Source organism: Kogia breviceps, chromosome 19, assembly GCF_026419965.1.
Source record: "Kogia breviceps isolate mKogBre1 chromosome 19, mKogBre1 haplotype 1, whole genome shotgun sequence".
NCBI classification, from domain to species: domain Eukaryota; kingdom Metazoa; phylum Chordata; class Mammalia; order Artiodactyla; family Physeteridae; genus Kogia; species Kogia breviceps.
This window is the reverse complement of record NC_081328.1, coordinates 37,693,929-37,717,446: the sequence shown is the minus strand read 5'-3', so window position 1 is coordinate 37,717,446 and position 23,518 is coordinate 37,693,929. Positions and strand designations below refer to the sequence as shown.

The 23,518-nt window shown below is 40.9% G+C and overlaps 1 protein-coding gene across 1 annotated transcript in view; it reads left to right on the top strand.

The window, feature by feature from the left end:
- IKZF3 (IKAROS family zinc finger 3) overlaps positions 1–23,518 on the top strand; it is an 85,766-nt gene that overhangs the window by 19,942 nt on the left and 42,306 nt on the right. Inside the window, exons 2-3 of the mRNA XM_059047437.2 lie at positions 2,388–2,441; positions 4,647–4,748. Coding sequence (XP_058903420.1) covers positions 2,388–2,441; positions 4,647–4,748 — 156 coding nt within the window. The remainder of the gene's footprint in view (positions 1–2,387; positions 2,442–4,646; positions 4,749–23,518) is intronic.

The window sequence follows — 23,518 nt, the reverse complement described above, 5'->3', positions numbered from 1 at the left end:
TCTGAAATATAGTATAGAATATTTGAAATCAGTGCTATCCGGAGCAGTTTTGGGTATATGATCACCATTAAAATAAAGAGCAGGGATTTCCCTGATGGTCCAGAGGCTAAGATTCTGTGCTCCCAATGCAGGGAGCCCAGGTTCGATCCCTGGTCAGGGAACTACATCCTGCATGCCACAATTAAGAGCCCGCATGCCGCAACCAAAGATTCCGCATGCCACAACTAAAGATCCTGCACCCTGCAACAAAGAACCTGCACACGGCAACGAAGGTCCTGCATGCTGCAACTAAAGGCCTGGTGCAGCCAAATAAATAAATAAATATTAAAAAAAAAAAAAAAAAGAACAAAGAGTTTCAATTTCTTTCTTTTTTTTTGGCTGCACTGGGCTCAGTAGTTGCAGTGCATGGGCTCAGTTGCCCCGTGGCATGTGGGATCTTAGTCCCCTGACCAGGGATTGAACCCATATCCCTTGCATTGGAAGGTGGATTCCTAACCATTGTGCCACCAGGGAAGTCCCAAGAGTTTCAATTTCTAGTAATAGAAGAGTACCTCCTATTGAACCAAACTTCCAACAGATAACAATTATAGGTTCTGGACAAAATATGAAAAAAAAATCTGTTACCTGTTACCAACTTGTTTTTATGGCTTTTTTTGCCCAAGAGTAGGCCCCAGTTTTAGCATCAGGGTGACCAAAACTTGAGTAGATAATCCACAGTTTTACTAGCTTAAAAAACAATAGCAATCACAATAGTTGGGAGGCAAAGGGGGAAATCCTAGAATGGAGAGGGCAGAGAGGGTTTTTTGTATATAAATTATCTGGCTGGACCAAATCTTTAGCTAATCCTTGAACTACACATATATGGGTCATACCCTGAGCAATCCATCAGAGGTGAAAGTAACTGAATAGAGATTTACACTACTGCAAGAGTGACCAACTTGTCCCAGGTTCCCTGAGGCTGTGAAAGTTCTGTGGTCTTGGAAAATCCTCAATCCCAAGTATATTGGTACAATTGGTTATGCTAGCTGCTGCCCACCACAAATGAAAAAGAATTTGAGTTTAACTACATGCTTTAAAAAGTAAAATAAACAAAGAAAAGATCCTATATGTTTCAAAGGAACATAACAGACTCCAGAAATTCTGTAATATCTTTATAATGTCCAGGGTACAATCCAAAATTATTAGGTTATATGAAGAAACAAGAAAATGTGACCCATTCTCAAGAGAAAAGGAAACCAAAGGTGACTGAGCCCAAAGTGACATAGGTATTGGACAAGGATCTTAAACAAATATAATAATTATACTCAAAGATGCAAAGGAAAATATGCTTGTAATGAATTAACAAATAGGAAATCTAGCAGAGAGACTAGAAAAAAGAACAAAATGGAAATTCTAGAACTAAAAATTACAATATCTGAAATAGAAAACTCACTGGATAGTCTTGACAGCACATTAAGATGAGAGAAGAAAGAGTGAGTGCACTTGAAGATTTATCAATGAAAATATTCAATCTGAGCAACAGAGGAAAGAATTTTGGGGGGGAAAGAATAGAACCTCAGGGAACTGTGAGAAAATATGAAAAAGTCTAAAATACACGTAAATGAAGTCCTAGAAGAAAAGGAGCAAGAGAATGGAGGAGAAAAAGTATTCGAAGAAATAATGGCTGAAAATTTCTCAGGTTTGGTGAAAAACATAATTTTACACATAAAAAGTTCGGTGGACCCAAGTGGGATAAATGCAGATAAAACCACACCTAGACATATCATAGTCAAACTGCTAAAAACCAAAAGTCAGGAGAAAATCTTGAAAGCATTCAGAGAAAAAGAATACATATATATAGGAAGACAACAATACAAAATATCACTGACTTCTCATCAGAAACAACAGAGGATAGAAGATAGTGGAATGCCATCTTTAAAGTGCCAGAAGAAAACTGTCAACCCATAATTCTATGTCAAGTAAAAACAACCTTTAAAATTGAAGGCGAAATTAAGATATTTCCAAATAAATGAAAACTAAGAAAAGTTGTCATTCACACAGCTGCCCTACTAGAAATGCTAAAGGAAGCTCTTTAGACTGAAGAAAGACAATACCAGATAGGAACTCAGGTCTTTATGGAAAAATGAAAAGCATCAGAAATGGTAAGTATGTGGGTAAATACAAAGTACTAATTTGTTCCTCTTAATCTCTTTAAAGTATAATTGCTGCATGGATTCCTTTTATTCTCCTTGAGGCATATTTTAGGGAGGATATAGAGAAAGAATAGTCCTGCTCTGAGGAGGAAATCGGCAATTAAGTCTTCCAAAATAGTATCATTAAATTTGGAGTTCTCACATCTGAAAAAATTTACTCTAAGTAGCTAATATTTGTAATCCTTTTCTTTTCAGATATAAAACCAAGTGTGGAACTGAAAAGCACTCAAGAGCCGTCTGTGCCCACAGGTAACATCAGGTCTTTCCACTCTAAAAATACACTGTTACTGAATAGACCAGAGGAAGAGGAATATTCTGATTGCAATAAAAATGCTATGGAGGGGCTTCCCTGGTGGCGCAGTGGTTGAGAGTCCGCCTGCCGATGCGGGAGACACGGGTTCGTGCCCTGGTCTGGGAGGATCCCGCATGCCGCGGAGCGGCTGAGCCCGTGAGCCATGGCCGCTGGGCCTGCGTGTCCGGAGCCTGTGCTCCGCAGCGGGAGAGGCCACAACAGTGAGAGGCCCGCATACCGCAAAAAAAAAAAAAAAATGCTATGGAAATGTGTTGGGGAAAAAATGTGGTTGTCTCTTCCTGATACAAAAATAACATATCCATTTAGGTCATATAAGTTCTTTGGCATCACAGAGCCAAACCATCTACCTAACGTTAATCACTGGTTTTTGTGGTTTTTTTCATATTTTTTCAACTGATTGGTTTGAATAAAGACAGTTTTTGTTGAACAATATAGTAGCTTATATTTGAACAACTTGTGCTTTTCACTCAGGAACAGTGGTCAGCAAACTTTTTGTAAAGGGCCAGAGAGTAAATATTTTAGACTTTGTGGGCCATATGTGGTCTCTGTTGCATATTCCTCTTTATGTTTCTTTTTCTTTTTTTTTTTTTTCTTTTTGCGGTACACGGGCCTCTCACTGTTGTGGCCTCTCTCGTTGTGGAGCACAGGCTCTGGACGCACAGGCTCAGCGGTCATGGGGCCCACGGGCCCAGCTGCTCCGTGGCATGTGGGATCCTCCCGGACCGGGGCACAAACCTGTGTCCCCTCGGCAGGTGGACTCTCAACCACAGCGCCACTAGGGAAGCCCGGCAGGTGGATTCTTAACCACTGCACCACCAGGGAAGCCCTAACCTTATGTTTTAATTGAACCTGTACCTCATATTAGTTGTTCAGGCGTGCACTTTACGTCCGTTATTTCAGGCTTGAGAAAAGTAAACTAGAGTCTTACTGTCTTAAGAGTATATGTTATATTATGCAGAAAAGAGAAACTTTACCTATAAATCAAAACCTGAGTCCATGATGACCACATTTTCAGGACCTCTTAGTCATGGATTTTATGTAATATGTTTCCATTTTACTCCTACATGCCAGTAAAATGTCCTGCTCCATGTGTTCAGTCATGCCTGCAGCTGAAAGGAAGCCCCTGCAGTTTCTAATCACCCCTCCTTAGTGCCATAGGATTCCGTGTCTTTATTTGTTGCATGTAATAGATTCTCAGCAAATATTTTATTGAAAATTGGGAAGGAGTTTGATAGCAAGCGGGTATCTTTTCTGTTCATTTCTTTTTTATCATCTTTTTGTTAAGCTACCATGCTTATATGTGAAATAATTCCAACTATGTCATGCCTTCTTCCTTACTTCTAATATTATCAATATTTATTGTACAAAATTATATTTTTGTTAAACTTGATGTTTAGTAAGTTTGCTGTTTATTTAACCATGCTTTTATTATGTCTACTGCCTTTTACTTAGGAACTCCCATAACACTTTTTTCCCCCTTAATCTCATGTCCGAGTCTACATTATAGGCCTGAGTGTTGCATTATAGCTGTGCATTTGTTTTATCTACATCTGTAAAGTATAAGCTCCTTGAAGACAGGAATTATAACCTATTCATATCTGTAGCCTTGTCAACATTTAGTAAATGTTTGATGAAATACAGGAATTTGGGGGCCAATATGCTTTCCACAGAATCACATTTATAATATGAACAGAAAGGGAAAATAGGATTTGCTACAGAAGCTTACAGGCTTCCTCTCAGGAAAGCATCTTTCCCAAATCGAGTTATGCCAGTAGTTTCAGACTCAGTATTTCTTATCACTATATGTTACTATTTCTTGGTCTTAACTAGCAATAGCATCCTACTGAATATACTGAGATATACCAAAGGGGAGAGAATTTCAATCCAAGGGAACTTGAGTGCATTTTAACTCAGGTGAAAGAAATAGTTAAGAAAATGATGTCTAATGGAAAGGCACATGAACCTTGGGCATCTTTCTAAACCTCAAGAGTTTTCACATATATCTTACTTGGGTGTATGTGAAAGCGATATTGTCTATCACTAAGGGATTAGGTGAAGCTGAAGTAGGAGTCTTACTTAATACATGTTTATAAAAATCCTTTAAAGTTGACTGCATAGTTAAAATTCTTCTTATCTTCCAGAAGGTTCGGTGCTTTTGCATGACTACGATTTAACCAAACCTCATGAAACAGAAAATGTGGATGGTACAGAAGGCCCAGCCAATCAAGATGAAGACATAAGAGGTGAGCCGTAGTGTATAGACCAGAAACAAAAGATATTGTTCAGGCTCAACATGGAGAAGAAATCAGGAAATCGCCAAGGAAAACTTGCATTTGTGGGTTGAGTTGGAAGGAATTCAGTTTTGTTCACTTTACAAATATATACATTTAATAATTTGCTACAGGATGTCAGCAAATTTTGAGAGTTTAAGGTGCTTATTCAGTGTTCAAGTTATACTTACTTCTTTTTTAAATTTTTTAAAATTAATTTTTATTGGAGTATAGTTGATTTACAATGTTGTGTTAGTTTCTGCTGTATGGCAAAGTGAATCAGTTATACATATACATATACCCACTCTTTTAGATTCTTTTCCCATATAGGTCATTACAGATTACTAAGTAGAGTTCCCTGTGCTATACGGTAGCTTCTTATTATCTATTTTATATATAGTAGTGTGTATATGTCAATCCCAATCTCCCAGTTTATCCCTCCCCCTCCTTCCCCCTTGGTAACCATAAGTTTGTTTTCTACATTTGTGACTCTATTTCTGTTTTTTAAATAAGTTCATTTGTACCATTCTTTTTTAGGTTCCATGTATAAGTGATGTCATATGATGCTTGTTTTTCTCTGTCTGACTTACTTCACTCAGTATGACAATCTCTAGGCCCATCCATGTTGCTGCAAATGGCATTATTTCATTCCTTTTTGTGGCCAATATTCCACTGTATATACGTACCACATCTTTTCTTTTTTCATCTTTATTGGAGTATAATTGCTCTACAATGCTGTGTTAGTTTCCGCTGCACAACAAAGTGAATCAGCTATTTGTACACATATATCCCCATATCCCCTCCTTCTTGCATCTCCCTCCCACCCTCCCTATCCCACCCCTCTAGGTGGTCACAAAGCATCGAGCTGATCGCCCTATGCTGTGCCACACCTTCCCACCAGCCATCCATTTTACATTTGGTAGTGCATACATGTCAATGCCACTCTCCCACTTTGTCCCAGCTTCCCCTTCCCACACTGTGTCCTCAAGTCCGTTCTCTATGTCTGTGTCTCCCTTCCTGCCCTGCCACTAGGTTCATCAGTACTTTTTTTTTAGATTCCACATACATTCGTCAGCATATGGTATTTTTTTTCTTTCTGACTTACTTCACTCTGTATGACAGATTCTAGGTCCATCCACCTCATTACAAATAACTCAATTTTGTTCTTTTATGGGTGAGTAATATTCCATTGTATATCTGTGCCACATCTTCTTTATCCATTCATCTGTTCATGGACATTTAGGTCGTTTCCATGTCCTGGCTATTGTAAATAATGCTGCAATGAACATTGGGGTGCATGTGTCTTTTCGAATTATGATTTTCTCTGGATATATGCCCAGGAGTGGGGTTGCTAGATCATATGGTAGCTCTATTTTTAGTTTTTTAAGGAACCACCATACTGTTCTCCATAGTGACTGTACCAATTAACATTCCCACCAACAGTGTAGGAGGGTTCCCTTTTCTCCACACCCTCTCCAGCATTTATTGTTTGTAGACTTTTTCACGATGGCCACTCTGACCAGTGTGAGGTGGTACCTCATCATAATTTTGATTTGCGTTTATCTGATAATTAATGATGTTGAGCATCTTTTCATGTGCTTTTTGACCATCTTTATGTCTTCTTTGGAGAAATGTCTATTTCGATCTTCTGCCCTTTTGTGTTTTTTTTTTTTTTTTTTTTTTTTTTTTTGCAGTACGTGGGCCTCTCACTGTTGTGGCCTCTCCCGTTACGGAGCACAGGCTCCGGACGCGCAGGCCCAGTGGCCATGGCTCACGGGCCCAGCCGCCCTGCGGCATGTGGGATCCTCCCAGACCGGGGCATGAACCCGTGTCCCCTGCATCGGCAGGCGGACTCTCAATCACTGCGCCACCAGGGAAGCCCTACCCATTTATTGATTGGGTTGTTTGTCTTTTTGGTATTGAGCTGAATGAGCTGTTTGTATATTTTGGAGATTAATCTCTTGTAGGTTGCTTCATTTGCAAATATTTTCTCCCATTCTGTGGGTTGTCTTTTTGTATTTCATTTTTTAAATAATATGTTTATTTTACTCTTTTCCATTATAAAAGTAATACGTGTTCATTATAGAAAGTTTGGGATATTTTCCACCGATTCTCCAATTCTCCAGACATCAACTGGGCATCCAGCAATTCAATTCTTATGCTAACTTCTAGAATTAGTGCAGAACCCACAGGTTAATGGCTCAGTCCCACAAGACGGCCCTCACTTCAGACACCACTTAAAAGTACCAGGTCCCCAGGTTACCTGCACTTCTGTCAAACTTGACTACAAATTCGGGATTTCCCACAACCACCCTCGCCCTCAGGTTTGATAATTTGCTAGAATGACTCACAGAACTTAGGAAAGCACTTTACATACTATTACTGGTTTATCATAAAGGACACAACTCAGGAACAGACAAATGGAAGAGGTGCATTGGGCAAGCTATGGGATGGGAGGGTGCAGAGCTTCCATGCCCTTTCTGGGCACACCACCTTCTAAGCAGCTTGATGTCTTCACCAGAATCTCTCTGAATCTTACAGTTCAAGAGTTTTTATAGAGCTCAATCTCCAGTCCCTTTCCTGGAGGTCGGTGGGTAAAAGTTCCAACCCTCTAATCACAGGTCTTTCTGGTGACCAACCCATCCTGAGGCTATCTAGGGGCTGCACCTTAATTCACCTCAGTAGCATAAACTCAGGTGTGATTAAAAGGGGCTTGTTATGAATAGCAAAAGACACTCTTATCACTGAGGAAATTTCAAGGGTTTTAGGAACTTCTTACCAGGAACCTGGGACAAAGACCAAATGTAGTCTTTGACTATGAACCTCTTATAGCAAGTGCATCATAGAAGTCAAAACATACTGGCACATTACTAGAGTCACACTCAGTCATTAATTAGTCCAGTCCATCATCATAGCATATGAAAATGTCTTCTAGGGTGAGACCGCTCAGATTTGCAGGCTTCCATTTGATCTTGTCAGGTTCCAAATGCAGGAGTGGTCTCAGCAATACATGGCTTCATCTTTTCAAGCATCTGGTATAACTAAGCTAAAATACAATATTATTCCCTTGTTCTGAGTCTCTGTTGAGATTGTAATATAATATTGGATTTCCTTCATTGCATAGCCCATTGATTCATTCCTTTGCCCTCAACTACTGTTCCTCCTTCTCTCCGTTTATTTATACTTAAACTTTTCCACCTTTGGAAGGAACTTTAGTTTTTTTTTTTTTTTTTTTTTTTTTTTTTTTTTTTTTTTTGCGGTACGTGGGCCTCTCACTGTTGTGGCCTCTCCCGTTGCGGAGCACAGGCTCCGGACGCGCAGGCCCAGCGGCCAGGGCTCACGGGCCCAGCCGCTCCGCGGCACGTGGGATCCTCCCGGACCGGGGCACGAACCCGCGTCCCCTGCATCGGCAGGTGGACTCTCAACCACTGTGCCACCAGGGAAGCCCTGGAAGGAACTTTAGATTCAGCTACTGTGATGTTCTAGATTTCAGGCAACAATACTAGTCTAGTAAGTGCCTCCCCTTCAGTTCACTTCTATTCATATAGGGTAGAGTTACTTAGGTACAGAACTAGTGGGCTATTTTTACCACCAGGCAGTGACTTCTTTCAGTGTTAACGTTCATTTTGCTAAATGGAATGAAGACACAACTTGCCTTATCAGGTCTTTAGGGACTCTGACATAAAGGTTTAAAACTATAGTTACAGTTTCTTGCTTAGGAATCATCTCTGTTTCTGGCACTTGTAGTTGCATCCCTGGTCCTGTGACTACAGGGCATCAGATAGGAAAGAGAAAGCTGAGGTATGTGGAGAAGAATAAAAAAGTATGGTTATCATACCAGTGTCCTCTCTCTTTGGAAAGAATCATATAGTCATACCATCGTCTTGCTCCCATGGAAAAATTTGCATAGTCATACTAGCAGCCTCTCCCCACCGTCTCTTCCCCAGATCCACCAGAAAAACAGAGGAGTCTATCTAGTGGGGACAACACTGCCTTAGCTCCTCTTATGTTGAGTATGAACACACACTCTTTTTTTTTTTTTTTTTTAATTTATTTATTTATTTTTGACTGCGTTGGGTCTTCGTTGCTGTGCGCGGGCTTCTCATTGCGGTGGCTTCTCCTGTTGTGGAGCACCGGCTCTAGGCGTGCGGGCTCAGTAGTTGTGGCGCACAGGCTTAGTTGCTCCGTGGTATGTGGGATCTTCCCAGACCAGGGCTCGAACCTGTGTCCCCTGCATTGGCATGCGGATTCTTAACCACTGTGCCACCAGAGAAGTCCCTGAACACACACTCTTGAAGACGTGTAAACCAACCTTTCATGCCTACATCTCCCCCTGTTTTAAACAACCAATGTTTCAACTGCCTGTTCCAATTCTCTATGAAACTATTATTCTGAGGAGACTCTCTCTCTGCCTACTCATTATTTGATATTATGAGCTGTAAAGTGTGTTCCTTGCTCTGAATAAATGTTATTTGGTGGTCCAAATGGGTGCAATATCTTCTGTTCTGGTTCTTTTATAGTACTTGGACCATTTGCATCTACTACCAGGTAAGCAAAGCCCAGTCCAGAGTTAACACCTATTCTATCAAAACCCATTTGTAGCCCCACTGGGGCTACTGACATTGGTTCAGTGTAATCCACTTGCCAGCTTTGGGGTCTTCCCCCTGAGGAATCTCCCCCATAGCCATCTGCAGCCTCTGTTTTTCTTGTTGGCATACTGAACAGTTCTTGTTGGCATTTTGAGCCTCAGAAGGTACAAAAGGAATATGTGCAGATTCAGCCCTCTGCACTGCTTTGGTCCCCAAATGTCTACTTATTTCATGGACCCAAGTGGCCACCTCAAGCTAATACCCCATAATATCCATGGATGATTGGTCATCATCCAATCCTGGAAGGGGTTTCTTCTGTTAGGCATCAACCTGTCCTACTTTAATGTACCCGTCCAATTCCCATAGTGATTTCCATAGGGCTATGGTCCATACGGACATCCCTTTAATAGACCAGACTTCCCTAGCCCTCTGCTATTGGTATGGCCGGACCATTGGCCATCACTCATGAGTCAGGTAAAAAACAAAACATAGAGGCTTTCATTGTTGTTGTATTCTTCCATCCCTGTTAGGTAAACAACATGTAATTCATCCCACCCGACTGATTTGTTTTTACCTTCCTCAATCAGAGTGGTAGTCTTCCAAACAGGATATTGGCCATTTACCTTGGAACTGCCATCCATAAACCAAGCAGCGTTTTGTTGGTCAGTCAAGAGCTGTTTATAGGGCACTGTCCAAGTGACAATAGAATCCGGCAGCTCCTTACACAGTTCAAAAGTCAGTCCTAGGGCTTCCCTGGTGGCGCAGTGGTTGAGAATCCGCCTGCCGATGCAGGAGACACGGGTTCGTGCCCTGGTCCGGGAAGATCCCACATGCCGCGGAGCAACTAAGCCCGTGAGCCATGGCCGCTGGGCCTGCGCGTCCAGAGCCTGTGCTCCGCAACGGGAGAGGCCACAACAGTGAGAGGCCCGCATACCGCAAAAAAAAAAAAAAAAAAAAAAAAAAAAGTCAGTCCTAGGGGAAAAGAGGCCCCCTGCTTGTGAGTATCTCCTGCTTACATTCCCCTTGTAGCACAATCCTGTATAAACCATTTGCATTTTATTATGGAACTCTTCTGGGCATTGCCCTCCCCATAGAGCCATCACACAGAATTTGTCCGCATCAGCACTCCAGCTTCTCTTCTACACTGTGTGGACTTGGGCAATCCTCTCCATCCTCATTTAGCATGTCCAATTAATATCGCTTGAAGGATAGATTTACATGCCTTCTGTTTTACAAGGTAGTTCCCCGATCAGACACAATATCCATACCCATAATACATTCAGGTAAAAGAGGTACAACCACTTCGCACATACCGATTTTCCTCCAAACTTTCACCTTAATCAATCAACCCTTATATTCCTTTTTTAAAAAATTGAAGTATAGTTGATTTACAATGTTCTATAAGTTTATGGTGTACAGCAAATTGATTCAGTTATACATATACATTCTTTTTAATGTTCTTTTCCATTTTGATTTATTACAAAACGGATATTGAATATAGTTCCCTGTGCCATACAGTAGGACTTCGTTGTTTATCTATCCTATACATAGTAGCTTGTATCTGCGAATCCCAAATTCCTAATTTATCCCTCCCCCACCCCCTTTCCCCTTTGGTAACCGTAAGTTTGTTTTCTATATCTGTGAATCAGCTTCCATTTCGTAAATAAGTTCATTTGTTTCATATTTTAGCTTCCACCTATAAGTGATATCATATGTATTTGTCTTTATCTGTCTGACTTACTTCACTTAGTATGACAATCTGTAGGCCCATCCATGTTGCTGCAAATGGCATTATTTCATTCTATTTTATGGCTGAGTAGTAGTCCATTGTGTGTATATACCACATCTTTGTCCATTCATCTGTCGATGGACATTTAGGTTGCTTCCATGTCTTGGCTATTGTAAATAGTGCTGCTATGAACACTGGGGTGCATGTGTCTCTTCGAATTATAGTTTTGTCTGGATATATGCCCAGGGGTGGGATTGCCAGATCATACGGTAACTCTATTTTTAGTTTTTTGAGGAACCTCCATACTGTTTTCCATAGTGACTGCACCAATTTACATTCCCACCAACAGTGTTGGAGGGTTTCTTTTTCTCCACACCCTCTCCAGCATTTGTTATTTGTAGACTTTTTCTGATGGCCATTCTGACCGGTGTGAGGTGGTACCTCACTGTAATTTTGATTTGTATTTCTCTAATAATTGTCTATGTTGAGCATCTTTTCATGTTCCTGTTGGCCATCTGTATGTCTTTTTTGGAGAAATGTTTATTTAGGTCTTCGGCCCTTTTTTTTTTTTTTTTTTTTTTTTGCAACCCTTATATTCCTAACTGTAACCTCCATAGGACTTCATCAACAGGTTTTGGTTTTGGTTTACAATATTAGGTAAGAGAAATGCTCCCCAATTGGACATAATATCCATTCTCATAAAACATTCAGGTAAAGAAGACACAATTTCTCCATGTAAAGCTTGTTTAAAACATCCCAGTTTTCATCCGAACTACTACCTTAATCCTGTCAACCCTGACATTTCTATATTGTCTCAATCTAATTGGAGCCCCCTTTAGGGCTTCACTAACATGTTCTGGTAGCACAGTGCATGAGGTACCCATGTCAGGGAGTTCCAGAAACTTTTCTTCTCCACCCCCTGACTATTTTTATCTCTTCACGTGCAAAAGAATTTGGGTCCCTAGTGAGAGGTTGAGCCAGGGGACCCTGGCTCTTTTGTTATGACAAAGATTAACCTAACCGTTGCCCTAGGTGATTTCAGGTCAGATTTCTCCTTGCAATCTTTGCCTTCTAGTTTTTACACTGGAGTGAATAGAGTGGACTTATTTGGGGCCCTTTAAAGTAGAGGAACTAGCAGGGGGTCCTTATGGTCCACCCAACTTTCTATAGTGCTGTATTAAGACCGTTGTTTCAACTCTATCAATGTCCATTTTATTTATCCCATTTCTTGATAACTATCTAAAGATTTTCATCCTGCTGAAATGAGTCCCTTAACTCTCCCCTTTCTTTTTCTTCTTTATTTTGGCCCTATCAATGTTTCCTTTATTCATCTTATTTCTTTATAATCATTTACAATTTTCCACCTTGATGGGACAAGTCCCTTGACTCTCCCTCTGCCTCTCCTCATTTTCTTGTTAATTAACCTAATGTTTTTATTAGCATCTGAAAGACCCAAGAGAGGAAGCTGAGACAGCAGATTCAATAAGGCTTCTCAGACTGTTGCTTGATTTTGAAGCAGTAATATTAAATGGGATGCCCATGCAAAAGAGGTCCCCTGTTCTGTGTTTTCTTAGATTCTGTATTTGTCTTTTGGGCATCTATTAATCCCAGGGCCAATTTTATTAACTGTATTTTCTTATTTTCTGTATATTTGATGCTTTGATGTCTGGGGACCTTACAGACCCAGGGGAAGACTGCCCTTCCCAGGGATAGCCAGTTCTTAGAGACAGCAAAGGACTTGGCCAGGAGCGTGCTTTTCATATATAAACGAACCAATCCAGAGTCCATACCCCCCAACCATCTCCTTATCTAAATCTCATGAACTGAACTATATTTCCCCTGTCTGAAATTAATCCAGGGCCAAGGAGCAGACAACTAGAGACCACTCCTGTGTCCCAAAGCCTGCTGGAATTATTCAAACCAAGCAGTCCTAAATCGTTTATCCTGCCTGCCTTACCTTTTCTCGGAAACTCCAGTGAAGGCTCTAGCCTAGGATTTTCCTTCCTCTTTTCTGCATCCTGACTGACACTGGTGCTTCCCCCTGTGGCCCTGTGTGGTATGTGGTGATGCCCTTTATGGACCCTGTGAGTATAATAAACTTCTTCCTTCCAGACCTTGTTCCCATTTCCTCCTGTGGCTGCACCAACTTTACCATACTATATACAACATGTACATGCTTAGAACACCCCCTTAATCCACAGCATTTACTAAGACCTGGGTAATAGGCATATTTAGTGAGTGACTATCTTGGTTATCATAAAGTCAGTCCCGTATGGCTTACATATGAAACATATCAGCTGCTTCATCTGGGTTGTTCTACTTGGTACTTATAGAGGGAGTTGGACAGTCCTCTTTCTCAGGGTAAACAGACCTTACAGTGGCTTTTATCCAGTCAACTAGGCTGGCCATTCCCTCAGGAAAAACGTGCTGTGTTTGTGGATCATGTATAATCATCTGCTATTGTTCCGTAGTGAGCTGTGGGTCCTGGGTCAACCAGACATGCTCTTCCACTCTGCAGCATTCAAAACTAAAGACAATGCCCCTAAGTTAGACCCTCTCACAATCCATTTTAGTAAAGGTTGTTCAGGAAGCTGATGTTACTGATTAACAAAATAAGAAAACTCCTTCACACCCTACCCCCTGGTTTCAGTAGTTTCTAGGTTTTGCCTTCCCGTCACATGAACCACCTTCTTGGTGACCAGAAGTCTTAGAGGTACTCTCTACTGTTCCCACATAATTTTTCCCTTTGGGGGAATCTTTGAGCCTAGTATCTAAAGCACAAACCAACTGAAATCTGAGCTTGGTTTATCATCAAGGTCTGACCCAGAACTCTCTTTTCATTTCATTTTGGCTTTGCAGATAACAGTAACCAAGGAATTGTACATTTCGCTTTTTTCTTATTAGTTTGCATTTCTACACATATCCAGTGAGTCAACTTCCCAAGAGTTGGATCCACCTCTGAGTACCCTTGGTAATTTTACTTTTAGTAACTGATCAAAGCACAAGTGCTGCTCCATAACACGGGTGACCATGTAGCCAGGAATCAGAGGTTCTTCAACCCCTGCTTTTTCTTCCTTTTTCTTCCCAAACCATATGTTTCCATGAGCCAGGTCTGTTCTAGCAAATCCCACTCATGACACCTATTGTGGGATGTTTCCAACACCAACAACTGATTCTTCAGACACCAATTCACCATCAATTCAATTCTGCTACTAACTTCTGGAGTTAGCACAGAACCCACAGGTTAAGGGCTCAGTCCCACAAGACGGCCCTCACTTCAGACACCACTTGAAAGTAGCAGGTCCCCAGGTTTCCTGCACTTCTGTCCAACTTGACTACGAATTCAGGTTTTCACACAACCCCCACTCAGGTTTGATAATTTGCTAGAATGACTCACAGAACTTAGGAAAGCACTTTACATACTATTACTGGTTTATCATAAAGGACACAACTCAGGAACAGACAAATGGAAGAGGTGCATTGGGCAAGCTATGGGTTGGGAGGGTGCAGAGCTTCCATGTCCTTTCTGGGCATACCACCTTTTCAGCAGCTTGGTGTCTTCACCAGAATCTCTCTGAATCTTACAGTTCAAGAGTTTTTTGTTTTTTGTTTTTGTGGTACACGGGCCTCTCACTGTTGTGGCCTCTACCGTTGTGGAGCACAGGCTCCAGACGAGCAGGCTCAGTGGCCATGGCTCACGGGACCAGCTGCTCTGCGGCATGTGGGATCTTCCCGGACCAGGGCATGAACCTGTGTTCCCTGCATCAGCAGGCGGACTCTCAACCACTGTGCCACTAGGGAAGCCCCAGTTCAAGAGTTTTTATAGAGTTCAATCTCTAGTCCCTTTCCTGGAGGTTGGTGGGTGGGGCTGAAAGTTCCAAGCCTCTAATCACTTGGTCTTTCTGGTGATCAACCCATCCTGAGGCTTTCTAGGGGCTGCACCCTAAGTCACCTCAGTAGCATAAACTCAGGTGTGATTAAAAGGGGCTTGTTATGAATAGCAGAAGACACTCTTATAACTCAGGAAATTTCAAGGGTTTTAGGAACTCCGTGTAAGGAATAGGGGACAAAGACTAAATACATTTCTGTGTTTTACCACAGCTTGGAAAGTTCATAGAAGTAGAAAGAAAAAAGAAAAACCCACTTCTATCCTACCACCCAAACATAGTCTGTATTAGCATTATGGAATACTTCCAGGCTTTTTTTGGGAATTTTGAGCACTATATTTATGTCAGCATTGCAGACATTTTATACTAATATTTATGTTGCTATAACTTATCACTGTTGCTTTGTGAATATAACTCTGATCTCATCTTAATGTCATTTCTTCAGAGAGACTTTCCTTGACAACCAGTTATTTTAATGCAGTAGGCTATTTTAATTCTCTTCATGGCACTTTGCAACGGATAATTTTGGAGTTTTATTTGTTTATTGTGTCTCTCCCTCCACCCTTCATGAGCCAGGATCTTGAGTTTTCTTTTTCTCTCTAGGTATTTGCAACACCTAGAATAGTACTTGGACCATAGTATATGTGCAATAAATATTTGTTTCCTTAAAAATACACACACACACACACACACACACACATATACACACACAAACATTTTTTTCCTTAAAGGAAGAAAAGAAGACAAAAATTGTTTCTCCAGATCTTCTTTTGTCTTAGATTCTTAAGGACCAAGAAACGGAGTTCTATGTCTAAAACTTCTGAGACTCAAATCACAGCTTCAGCTAATATTCCAGCTCTGCCTAGCTATACATTAATTTGTACCAGTTCTCAACCACAGAAACTGAAAAATGCTGCCTGGCACAGGATGTGGTCATTTGTGCTGAGGAAAGGCATATGGTGTTCTACCAGCTTCGTGAAACTTTTTGAAAGTGACATCCATGGAGTCACACTCAGAAAGAGGCAAATGATAACTGTGCCTTTGGCTGGCATTCTTCTGAGTTAGGGTTTCTGAGTTCTACTAGTAAACACCATGAATTTTAGGTTTGAAATGATGATCCCTATACAACTTTTGGTCTGGGAATTTATAATTTATGTTAGAATTTGTTCTGAGTTCAGAAGTAGCCTATGAGTTTTATGTTTTCAGGTAGTCGGGGAAAAAAACAGATGAAATACTCAAGTATAAACAAGAAACCAAATAATTCCATTCAACTATAGGAATTTGAAAGAGATATTATTAAAAGCCATGTGATACAGCACTTCTCTAGGAATCCATACAATAGATTCCTGACCTCTGTGTTTTGACCCTGCTCCAGAAGTACTTCCAAGGGTCAACTTCAACTGCTGTGATGCTTATGCCGTTTCTATCACCTTACCTCCAACTACATGTCAGTGGATTAATGGGATACCTGTGTATTTTTCTCAGTTGTTAGGGGTCTGGGAGTGTCATGTAGTTCCGGGTAGAGACTAGACGATACAATCAATCATTCTAAATAATTTGGAAAAGAGAAGAAACGGTTCTTTCTGCTAAGCCTGACTTAGAAAAAAATGAATAGGCTAACTTCAGCACTGAAAGATTAATTCATCATTTCATGATTAAGCTCCAAACTGATTACTGTACTGTAATGCTGGCACTTAATCTGGATCATATATCTGGGAAAAGGTTGTTACCAGGGCCCTGCTTTTTCAAAAGATATAATATTATCAGTATATACAAATTATATATGCTAAATTATAAAATAACAGGACTGAAAAGTAGCATTACCTAGTACAAGTTACATAATAATGTATCTTAATATGTATTAAGGCACTTCTGCCATATTCAGCATAGGGAAACATTAAGACTAGAATTAAGATTATACTTTTAAAGGTAGTTAGGGAAATTTAGCTATAATATAATAATGATTATAAATAACTTTAAAGTATGCTTTAGAGGATCTTAGTCTGTTTAAATTTAGTGGAAGCATTTTTTAATGTCCTCTAAAACATTTTAGAAACTAAGACCGGTCTTGGAATGTTTTAAATTAGGAATAATTGCCGTCATGTTTAATTTACATATTTAAACATATCATGTGCATCTTTCTAACTTTCCAACTCTTAGAAAATTATCTTATAGAAAAATTAGAAACACTCACTTTATTTTTCTCTAGTGGAAAGGCAGACTAAATTTTTAGAGGGAAACATCTTTACCCAACTAGAATTGTTGTTTGAGAAGCAAAATAAAATATCTGGAATAAAACTTTTTAAAGGTATAAGCATTTAAGTTAAATTTACTTGTTTCCCATAAGATAAAAAGATATTTTTGGACTTCCCTGGTGGCGCAGTGGTTAAGAATCTGCCTGCCAATGAAGGGGACACGGGTTCGAGCCCTGGTCCAGGAAGGTCCCACATGCCACAGAGCAACTAAGTCCGTGTGCCACAGTTACTGAGCCTGAGCTCTAGAGCCCGTGAGCCACAACTACTGAGCCCACGTGTTGCAACTACTGAAGCCCGTGCGCCTAGAGCCAGTGCTCCACAACAAGAGAAGCCACCGCAATGAGAAGCCCATACACCGCAACGAAGAGTAGCCCCTGCTTGCTGCAACTAGAGAAAGCCTGCGTGCAGCAGTGAAGACCCAGTGCAGCCATAAATAAATAAATAATTAATTTTTTTTAAAAAAAAGATATCTTCATCTTTTTTTTTTTTTTTAACAATATATTCCTAGGGACCTAGTACAGGAGTTGGCAAATTTTTTTGCAAAGCGCCAGGTAGTAAATATCTTGGACTTTGCAGGCAATACGATCTCTGTTGCAGCTTCTCAACTCTGCTGTTGTAGTGTAAAGCAGCTGTAGCAGATACAGAAATTAATGCATATGGCATTCAATAAATTTATTTATAAAGACTGGCATTAGTGATAGAATGCAGGGGTGGTTAAATGGTTGTTCACTGTAAAATTCTTTCAACTTCTCTGTATTTCTGAAAATTTCATAATAAAATCTTGAGGGTGGTGAAAAAAAACAGAAAAAAAACAAAAAGACTGTCAGTAAGTGGGTCAGATTTGGCCTGCAAACCATAGTTTGCCGACTGCTGGCCTAGTGTATACATTTATTGTGTGATGACTTAAGAAAGCTTTTGGTCCTTGAAAGGAACAAGGTTTATGTAAGCATATCAAAAGGGCATCAATGAGGAGTCTAACACTATTATTTTTTTTTAAGATTTATTTATTTTATTTATTTTTAGCTGCGTTGGGTCTTAGTTGCAGCACGCGGGCTCTTCATTGCGGCACATGGGCTTCACTCTAGTTGTGACGGGCAGCCTCCAGAGCACGTGGGCTCTGTTGTTTGTGGCACACAGGCTCTCTAGTTGAGGTATGCCAGCTCAGTAGTTGTGGCGCACGGGCTTAGTTGCCCCGCGGCATGTGGGATCTTAGTTCCTTGACCAGGGATCGAACCCACGTCCCCTGCATTGGAAGGCGGATTCTTTACACTGGACCACCGGGGAAGTCCCTAACAGTGTTATTTTTTAAATTAGAAAAATATACATCACTAACAGCCCTGTTTATCATACACATATACTGTGGGTGTATCTCTGTGCCACTATAACTTATATAAATTAATTGGTCACAAATAAAACCATATGTGGATTCAATGTTGTGTTTACCACTTAGTTGGTTCCTCCTTTCTTCCTGAAAATTTAAACCTAGTAGACTGATGCACTGGAGATATTTAAATCAACTCCAGTTTGCTTCCTCCATGAGGCCTGCTTGCACGGTCCCAGCTCCCCAAAGTGTGGTCTTAGAGCTGAGTTTTTGAAGTGTGTTTAATTAATACTTCTTTAATCCTAATTATACTCTATCCATCTGGAATTGTTTGTGCATGACAAACTTTCACCCCATCACATTACAAACTTTTTGAAAAAAAAAGAGCCCTAGTAGCCCACATTTACATCTTTCTAAAAATACCTACCTAAGAAGTGATATAACCCACCTAGATTTTTGAAGAGGTTGAGAGTTCGTTTTCCAGCCTGGTCATTGACTCCTATGAACAATTATTATTTCTCTTCTTAGTAACGACCAGCTCCAACTGTTGTCAGACTGGTCTTGAGCAGTAGGAAATAACCCAGGGGTCCCCAAGTCTTTATGTTTGTTTAGCATTGAGTAAGTGCTGGGAGTATCATAGGCACTTCACTGAATACGGAGGATATTGGGACTTTTCCTGTGGGATGTAAAATGTCATTGAGATACTGTAATGTCAAAAGCAGGTGTTAAAGCAATTATAACATATCATGAGAGAGAATATCTTTATGGCTTGTATCTGGCCTGTGTTCACAGAGGAACAGAATAAAATAAAGCCTCTGGAGATCAGGGTTAGAGGTAAGATGTGTTTTAACAGTAGTGTACCCAGGGATATAACTGGGTAGAGATGACACCCCAGATGGTGGAATATCATCCCAGCGGGGCCCTGAGAAAAAGAAATGCAGTTAAAGGCAGAATGACTGAGGTAGAACCTCACAGCTTTTTGTTTCAGTCCTTCTTCCTCTGAAATTGGATCCCCATCTTTGCCATTTCCCACTTAGAATAAGGAAGGAAAGATTCTGTCATTTGTATGTATGTTTTGAGTTTTTGATTCGCCATGAATATGCTGATGGCATTGCTTTTCTTCTTTGAATAATTAGGGAATATGAATTTGGCTATCAACACCCTGCATTTAACATGATACTGGCTTCCATTTTTCAGCATTCCTAACAACCAACCACCATCTTTTTCTACTTACACTGGCAGTTTTTTCTGGAGCTGCTACTGGGCAAAAAGTACACAATATATCTCAATATCCATCATCTTCAGCTGTTTACCCTGCTTAAGTTGCACATTTACCCTTTGTATTAGTTTTCTAGGGCTTCTATAACAAATTACCACAAACTGGGTGACTTATGCAGCAGAAATTTATTCTCTCACAGTTTGGGAGCATAGAAGTCCCAAATCAAGGTGTCAGCACCACCGTGCTCACTCTAAAAGGCTCTAGAAAAGAATCCTCGTTTGCCTCTTTCTAGCTTCTAGTGACCCCCAGCAATCCTGGGTGTTCCTTGGCTTGTAACAGCACAACTCTAATCTCTGCCTCTGTCAACACATGGCCTTCTTCCCTGAGTATATCTCTGTATGTCTTCTCTTCTTATAAGAGCACTAGTCATTGGGTTAAAGGCCCACCTCATCCAGTGTGACCTCCTCTTAACTAATTACATCTACAATGACCTGATTTCCAAATAAAGTCACATTCTGAAGTTCCTGACAGACGTGAACTTTGGGGATACATTCAGCACACTACATCCTTCATATTCAAAATCTTTACAATCGAATATCAGCTATACCTGATTCTCACTGTGAAATAGATTTCTTTTTAATTCATTGTACAGTGGTGATCAATTAGTGTATTTATTTAATTATTCCTTTGTGTAAGAGTTAGGATTGTGACTGAGTCCATGAAAAAAGTTGAATCTGATAATTTTTGGAAAGGAAGGCCTTAAATTTTCTCTGTGCTGATACCTTGTGTGATGCTTAGGTCAAAGATAAGAACTTTAATTAGAAAGTTTGCTGAAAAAATAATTCTCCCTCCCTCAGGAGCTAGAGCTCCCATCCCCAGTAGTTTTGTGGGTTTTTTTTTTTTTTGCTGTATGCGGGCCTCTCACTGTTGTGGCCTCTCCCGTTGCCGAGCACAGACTCCGGACGCGCAGGCTCAGTGGCCATGGCACACGGGCCCAGCCGCTCCGCGGCATGTGGGATCTTCCCGGACTGGGGCACGAACCCGTGTCCCCTTCATCGGCAGGCGGACTCTCAACCAGTGCGCCACCAGGGAAGCCCTATTCCCAGTAGTTTTCCATGTCAGGGTGTCAATATCTTTTGAGGTGTACAACTATTTTGCACTCGTGAGAAATACAAACTATTTTGATGCTTCTGAAAGTGGGGGAGGGGAAACCAAGCCACATTTGTGGTTTATGGATGCTAATTACTGCTACATTTAGATATGTGAAGGAGGGTCTGTGTCTGGTGGGCGCTGGGAGAGACTGTCAGCCTCGCCTAGGCGCTCGCTGAGGTTCCAGCGGTACTGCTCAACACACGCAAATACATGCTTCAAAAGGAAGTGCCGTTTTTTATCAAAATATTACATCTCTCAAGCCCAGATCAAGACCTGTCGCTCATGGGATGCAGGGGTTATCTTACAAAATCAGCAGTGCTTTGCTGCAGAAGTTCACTCACAGGGGATTTCTGTAAGTGTTCACAATGGGCAGAGAGGCTTCACGGCTCATACTGTGTCAAACGGGTGAGTTCTGTTGGTGATGAAACCCAGACACCTCTCCTTGACTTTTTTTTTTTTTAAACAAAAAACACCCGGATTCTTTTTTTTTTTAAACCAAGCTAAGTGGCACAGTGAACTAAAAGGAACTTATAGGAAGATATCTGGCATCTGCGAAAAAGGAATATACAGTTGTAATAGTTGACAGAAAAATAGGTCTGCCTACTGTCCTTAGTGGGTCCTCCAAGATTCTTTCCCTTTCCTTCGGCTTTCTTTTAACCGTGGAGCAATAGTACTGGTGCCTCCTTGGGGTGGAAGCAAGATGAATGAAATTTTTTAAAATGTAGATTCCAGTCCAGTTGGTTAGCAGTACGTGTGAAACACCCATTTGTTTCCGCTGACTCTCATAGCATCTACTCTTGCCAAGGGAGTTTGGCCGCTCAAACTAAGTTTGGCACCCAGTCAGGTGAACCGGGCCATTGTGTACCCTGGTGCAGTTTGGTAACCGCGTGAATGCACCCTCCTGAGGGCTAAGTGAGGAGTCCCAGCGGTGTGCCAGAGTCAGCTCATAACCACTTGTTAAATTTTCAGTGAGCTGGCTGACTTCACATTGATGGCTTGAAACGGGCCGAGGTATTTATACCACTGACATCAGCAAATGCTACGAAGAAGCCCTTCCCCGCCTCTGAGTGGGTTTTTAAGCATTTACCAGCATACCACTGTACTGAAGACTGAATGAAACCCTGTTCTGGCTCACTAGGTCACCATTTTTCATGATTCGTCAGAGGGTTTGGGGGTTTTTTTTGGTAATTTGCACAAAGGAGAATAGTGTTGGAGAAGAGTAGGTGAGATATCTGCACAGCATAGTAGGCACGATCCAGAAATTTTATCCTTAAGGTATGGGGGTCGCATTAGTACAAAGTTAATGAAATATAGGAGGTTTTTGGTAGCTACTGTTACAAAAAGCACAAAGCAACAACAGTGAAATTTAGACTAGACACAGCTGACCACACATTAAACTTTAAAAGTCTCAAATAACCATGAGGCAGTTACTTCCTACCTAATCCCATAACATAAGAATTTTAGGGCTTCCCTGGTGGCGCAGTGGTTGAGAATCCGCCTGCCGATGCAGGGGACACGGGTTCGTGCCCCGGTCCGGGAAGATCCCACATGCCGCGGAGCGGCTGGGCCCGTGAGCCATGGCCACTGAGCCTGCTCGTCCGGAGCCTGTGCTCCGCAATGGGAGAGGCCACAACAGTGAGAGGCCCGCGTGCCACAAAAAAAAAAGAATTTTAGCTTGCTCCTGTCAGAGAAGAGAAGAAGAGTCAAAGAGTGATTGCTGGAGGCAATCACCAATCCTGTTATATTCAAATTGATATCAATACATATTGCATTGCGGTGAAGTCTTACTCTACTCCATTGATCCCAGAGAGTTGATGACATGGCAAGGACAGTCTTTTTTAGTCTCATTCTTCTTTTATGCTGAAGTTTGGGGTATACGGTAAATGCTAAATATTTACCCATTTTTCTTTCTGCCTTTCCATCCAACCATCCATTTATCCATTCATCCCCTGCACTGTTCCCAAGTGCTCACTAAAGAATTGTCAATTGATTAAGTAAAGTGAAAAAGAACATGTGAGTTCATTTTGGCCTTGAGGTCTTCTTTAGCAGTGTTCTTCAAACTGGGATAGGGGGAGACTTTCCAAGGATTACATGGATGTGGATCATTTTAAGAGAATCAACCTCCAGATCTTCATCTTCATTATGTTCTCTTTCCTGAAGCAGGTCTCCCCTATAAGACTGTTGTCTTTGATATTCTTCTTTCCCACCTCCCCTTTCACAGCGATCCTTTTCCGCTTAGTAAAAGAAAGGGACCTCTCTCACTCATCCCAAATTTTACTTCTTTGCCCTAAAGTCTAAATATTTCCAGGATGCCAAATAAAGGGTCAGTTAGATAATTCCTCTTATCAAAGTTTCATAAATGCATGCCCCCCTCCATCCATCTCATTGAGAGGTGCATTCCCAGCAAGTTTTACTTTTTATATTTAATAATTATTGATCAAGATTTATAGCATACATATATTGTTTTCATCAATTTTATGCTAATAATTGTAATGATAACTCAATCCCAAAGAATTTTTAACACATAGCACTTCATAAAAATATTTTTATTTTTATTTATAGTTGTTTTTCTTCTAGAGACATATGATAGC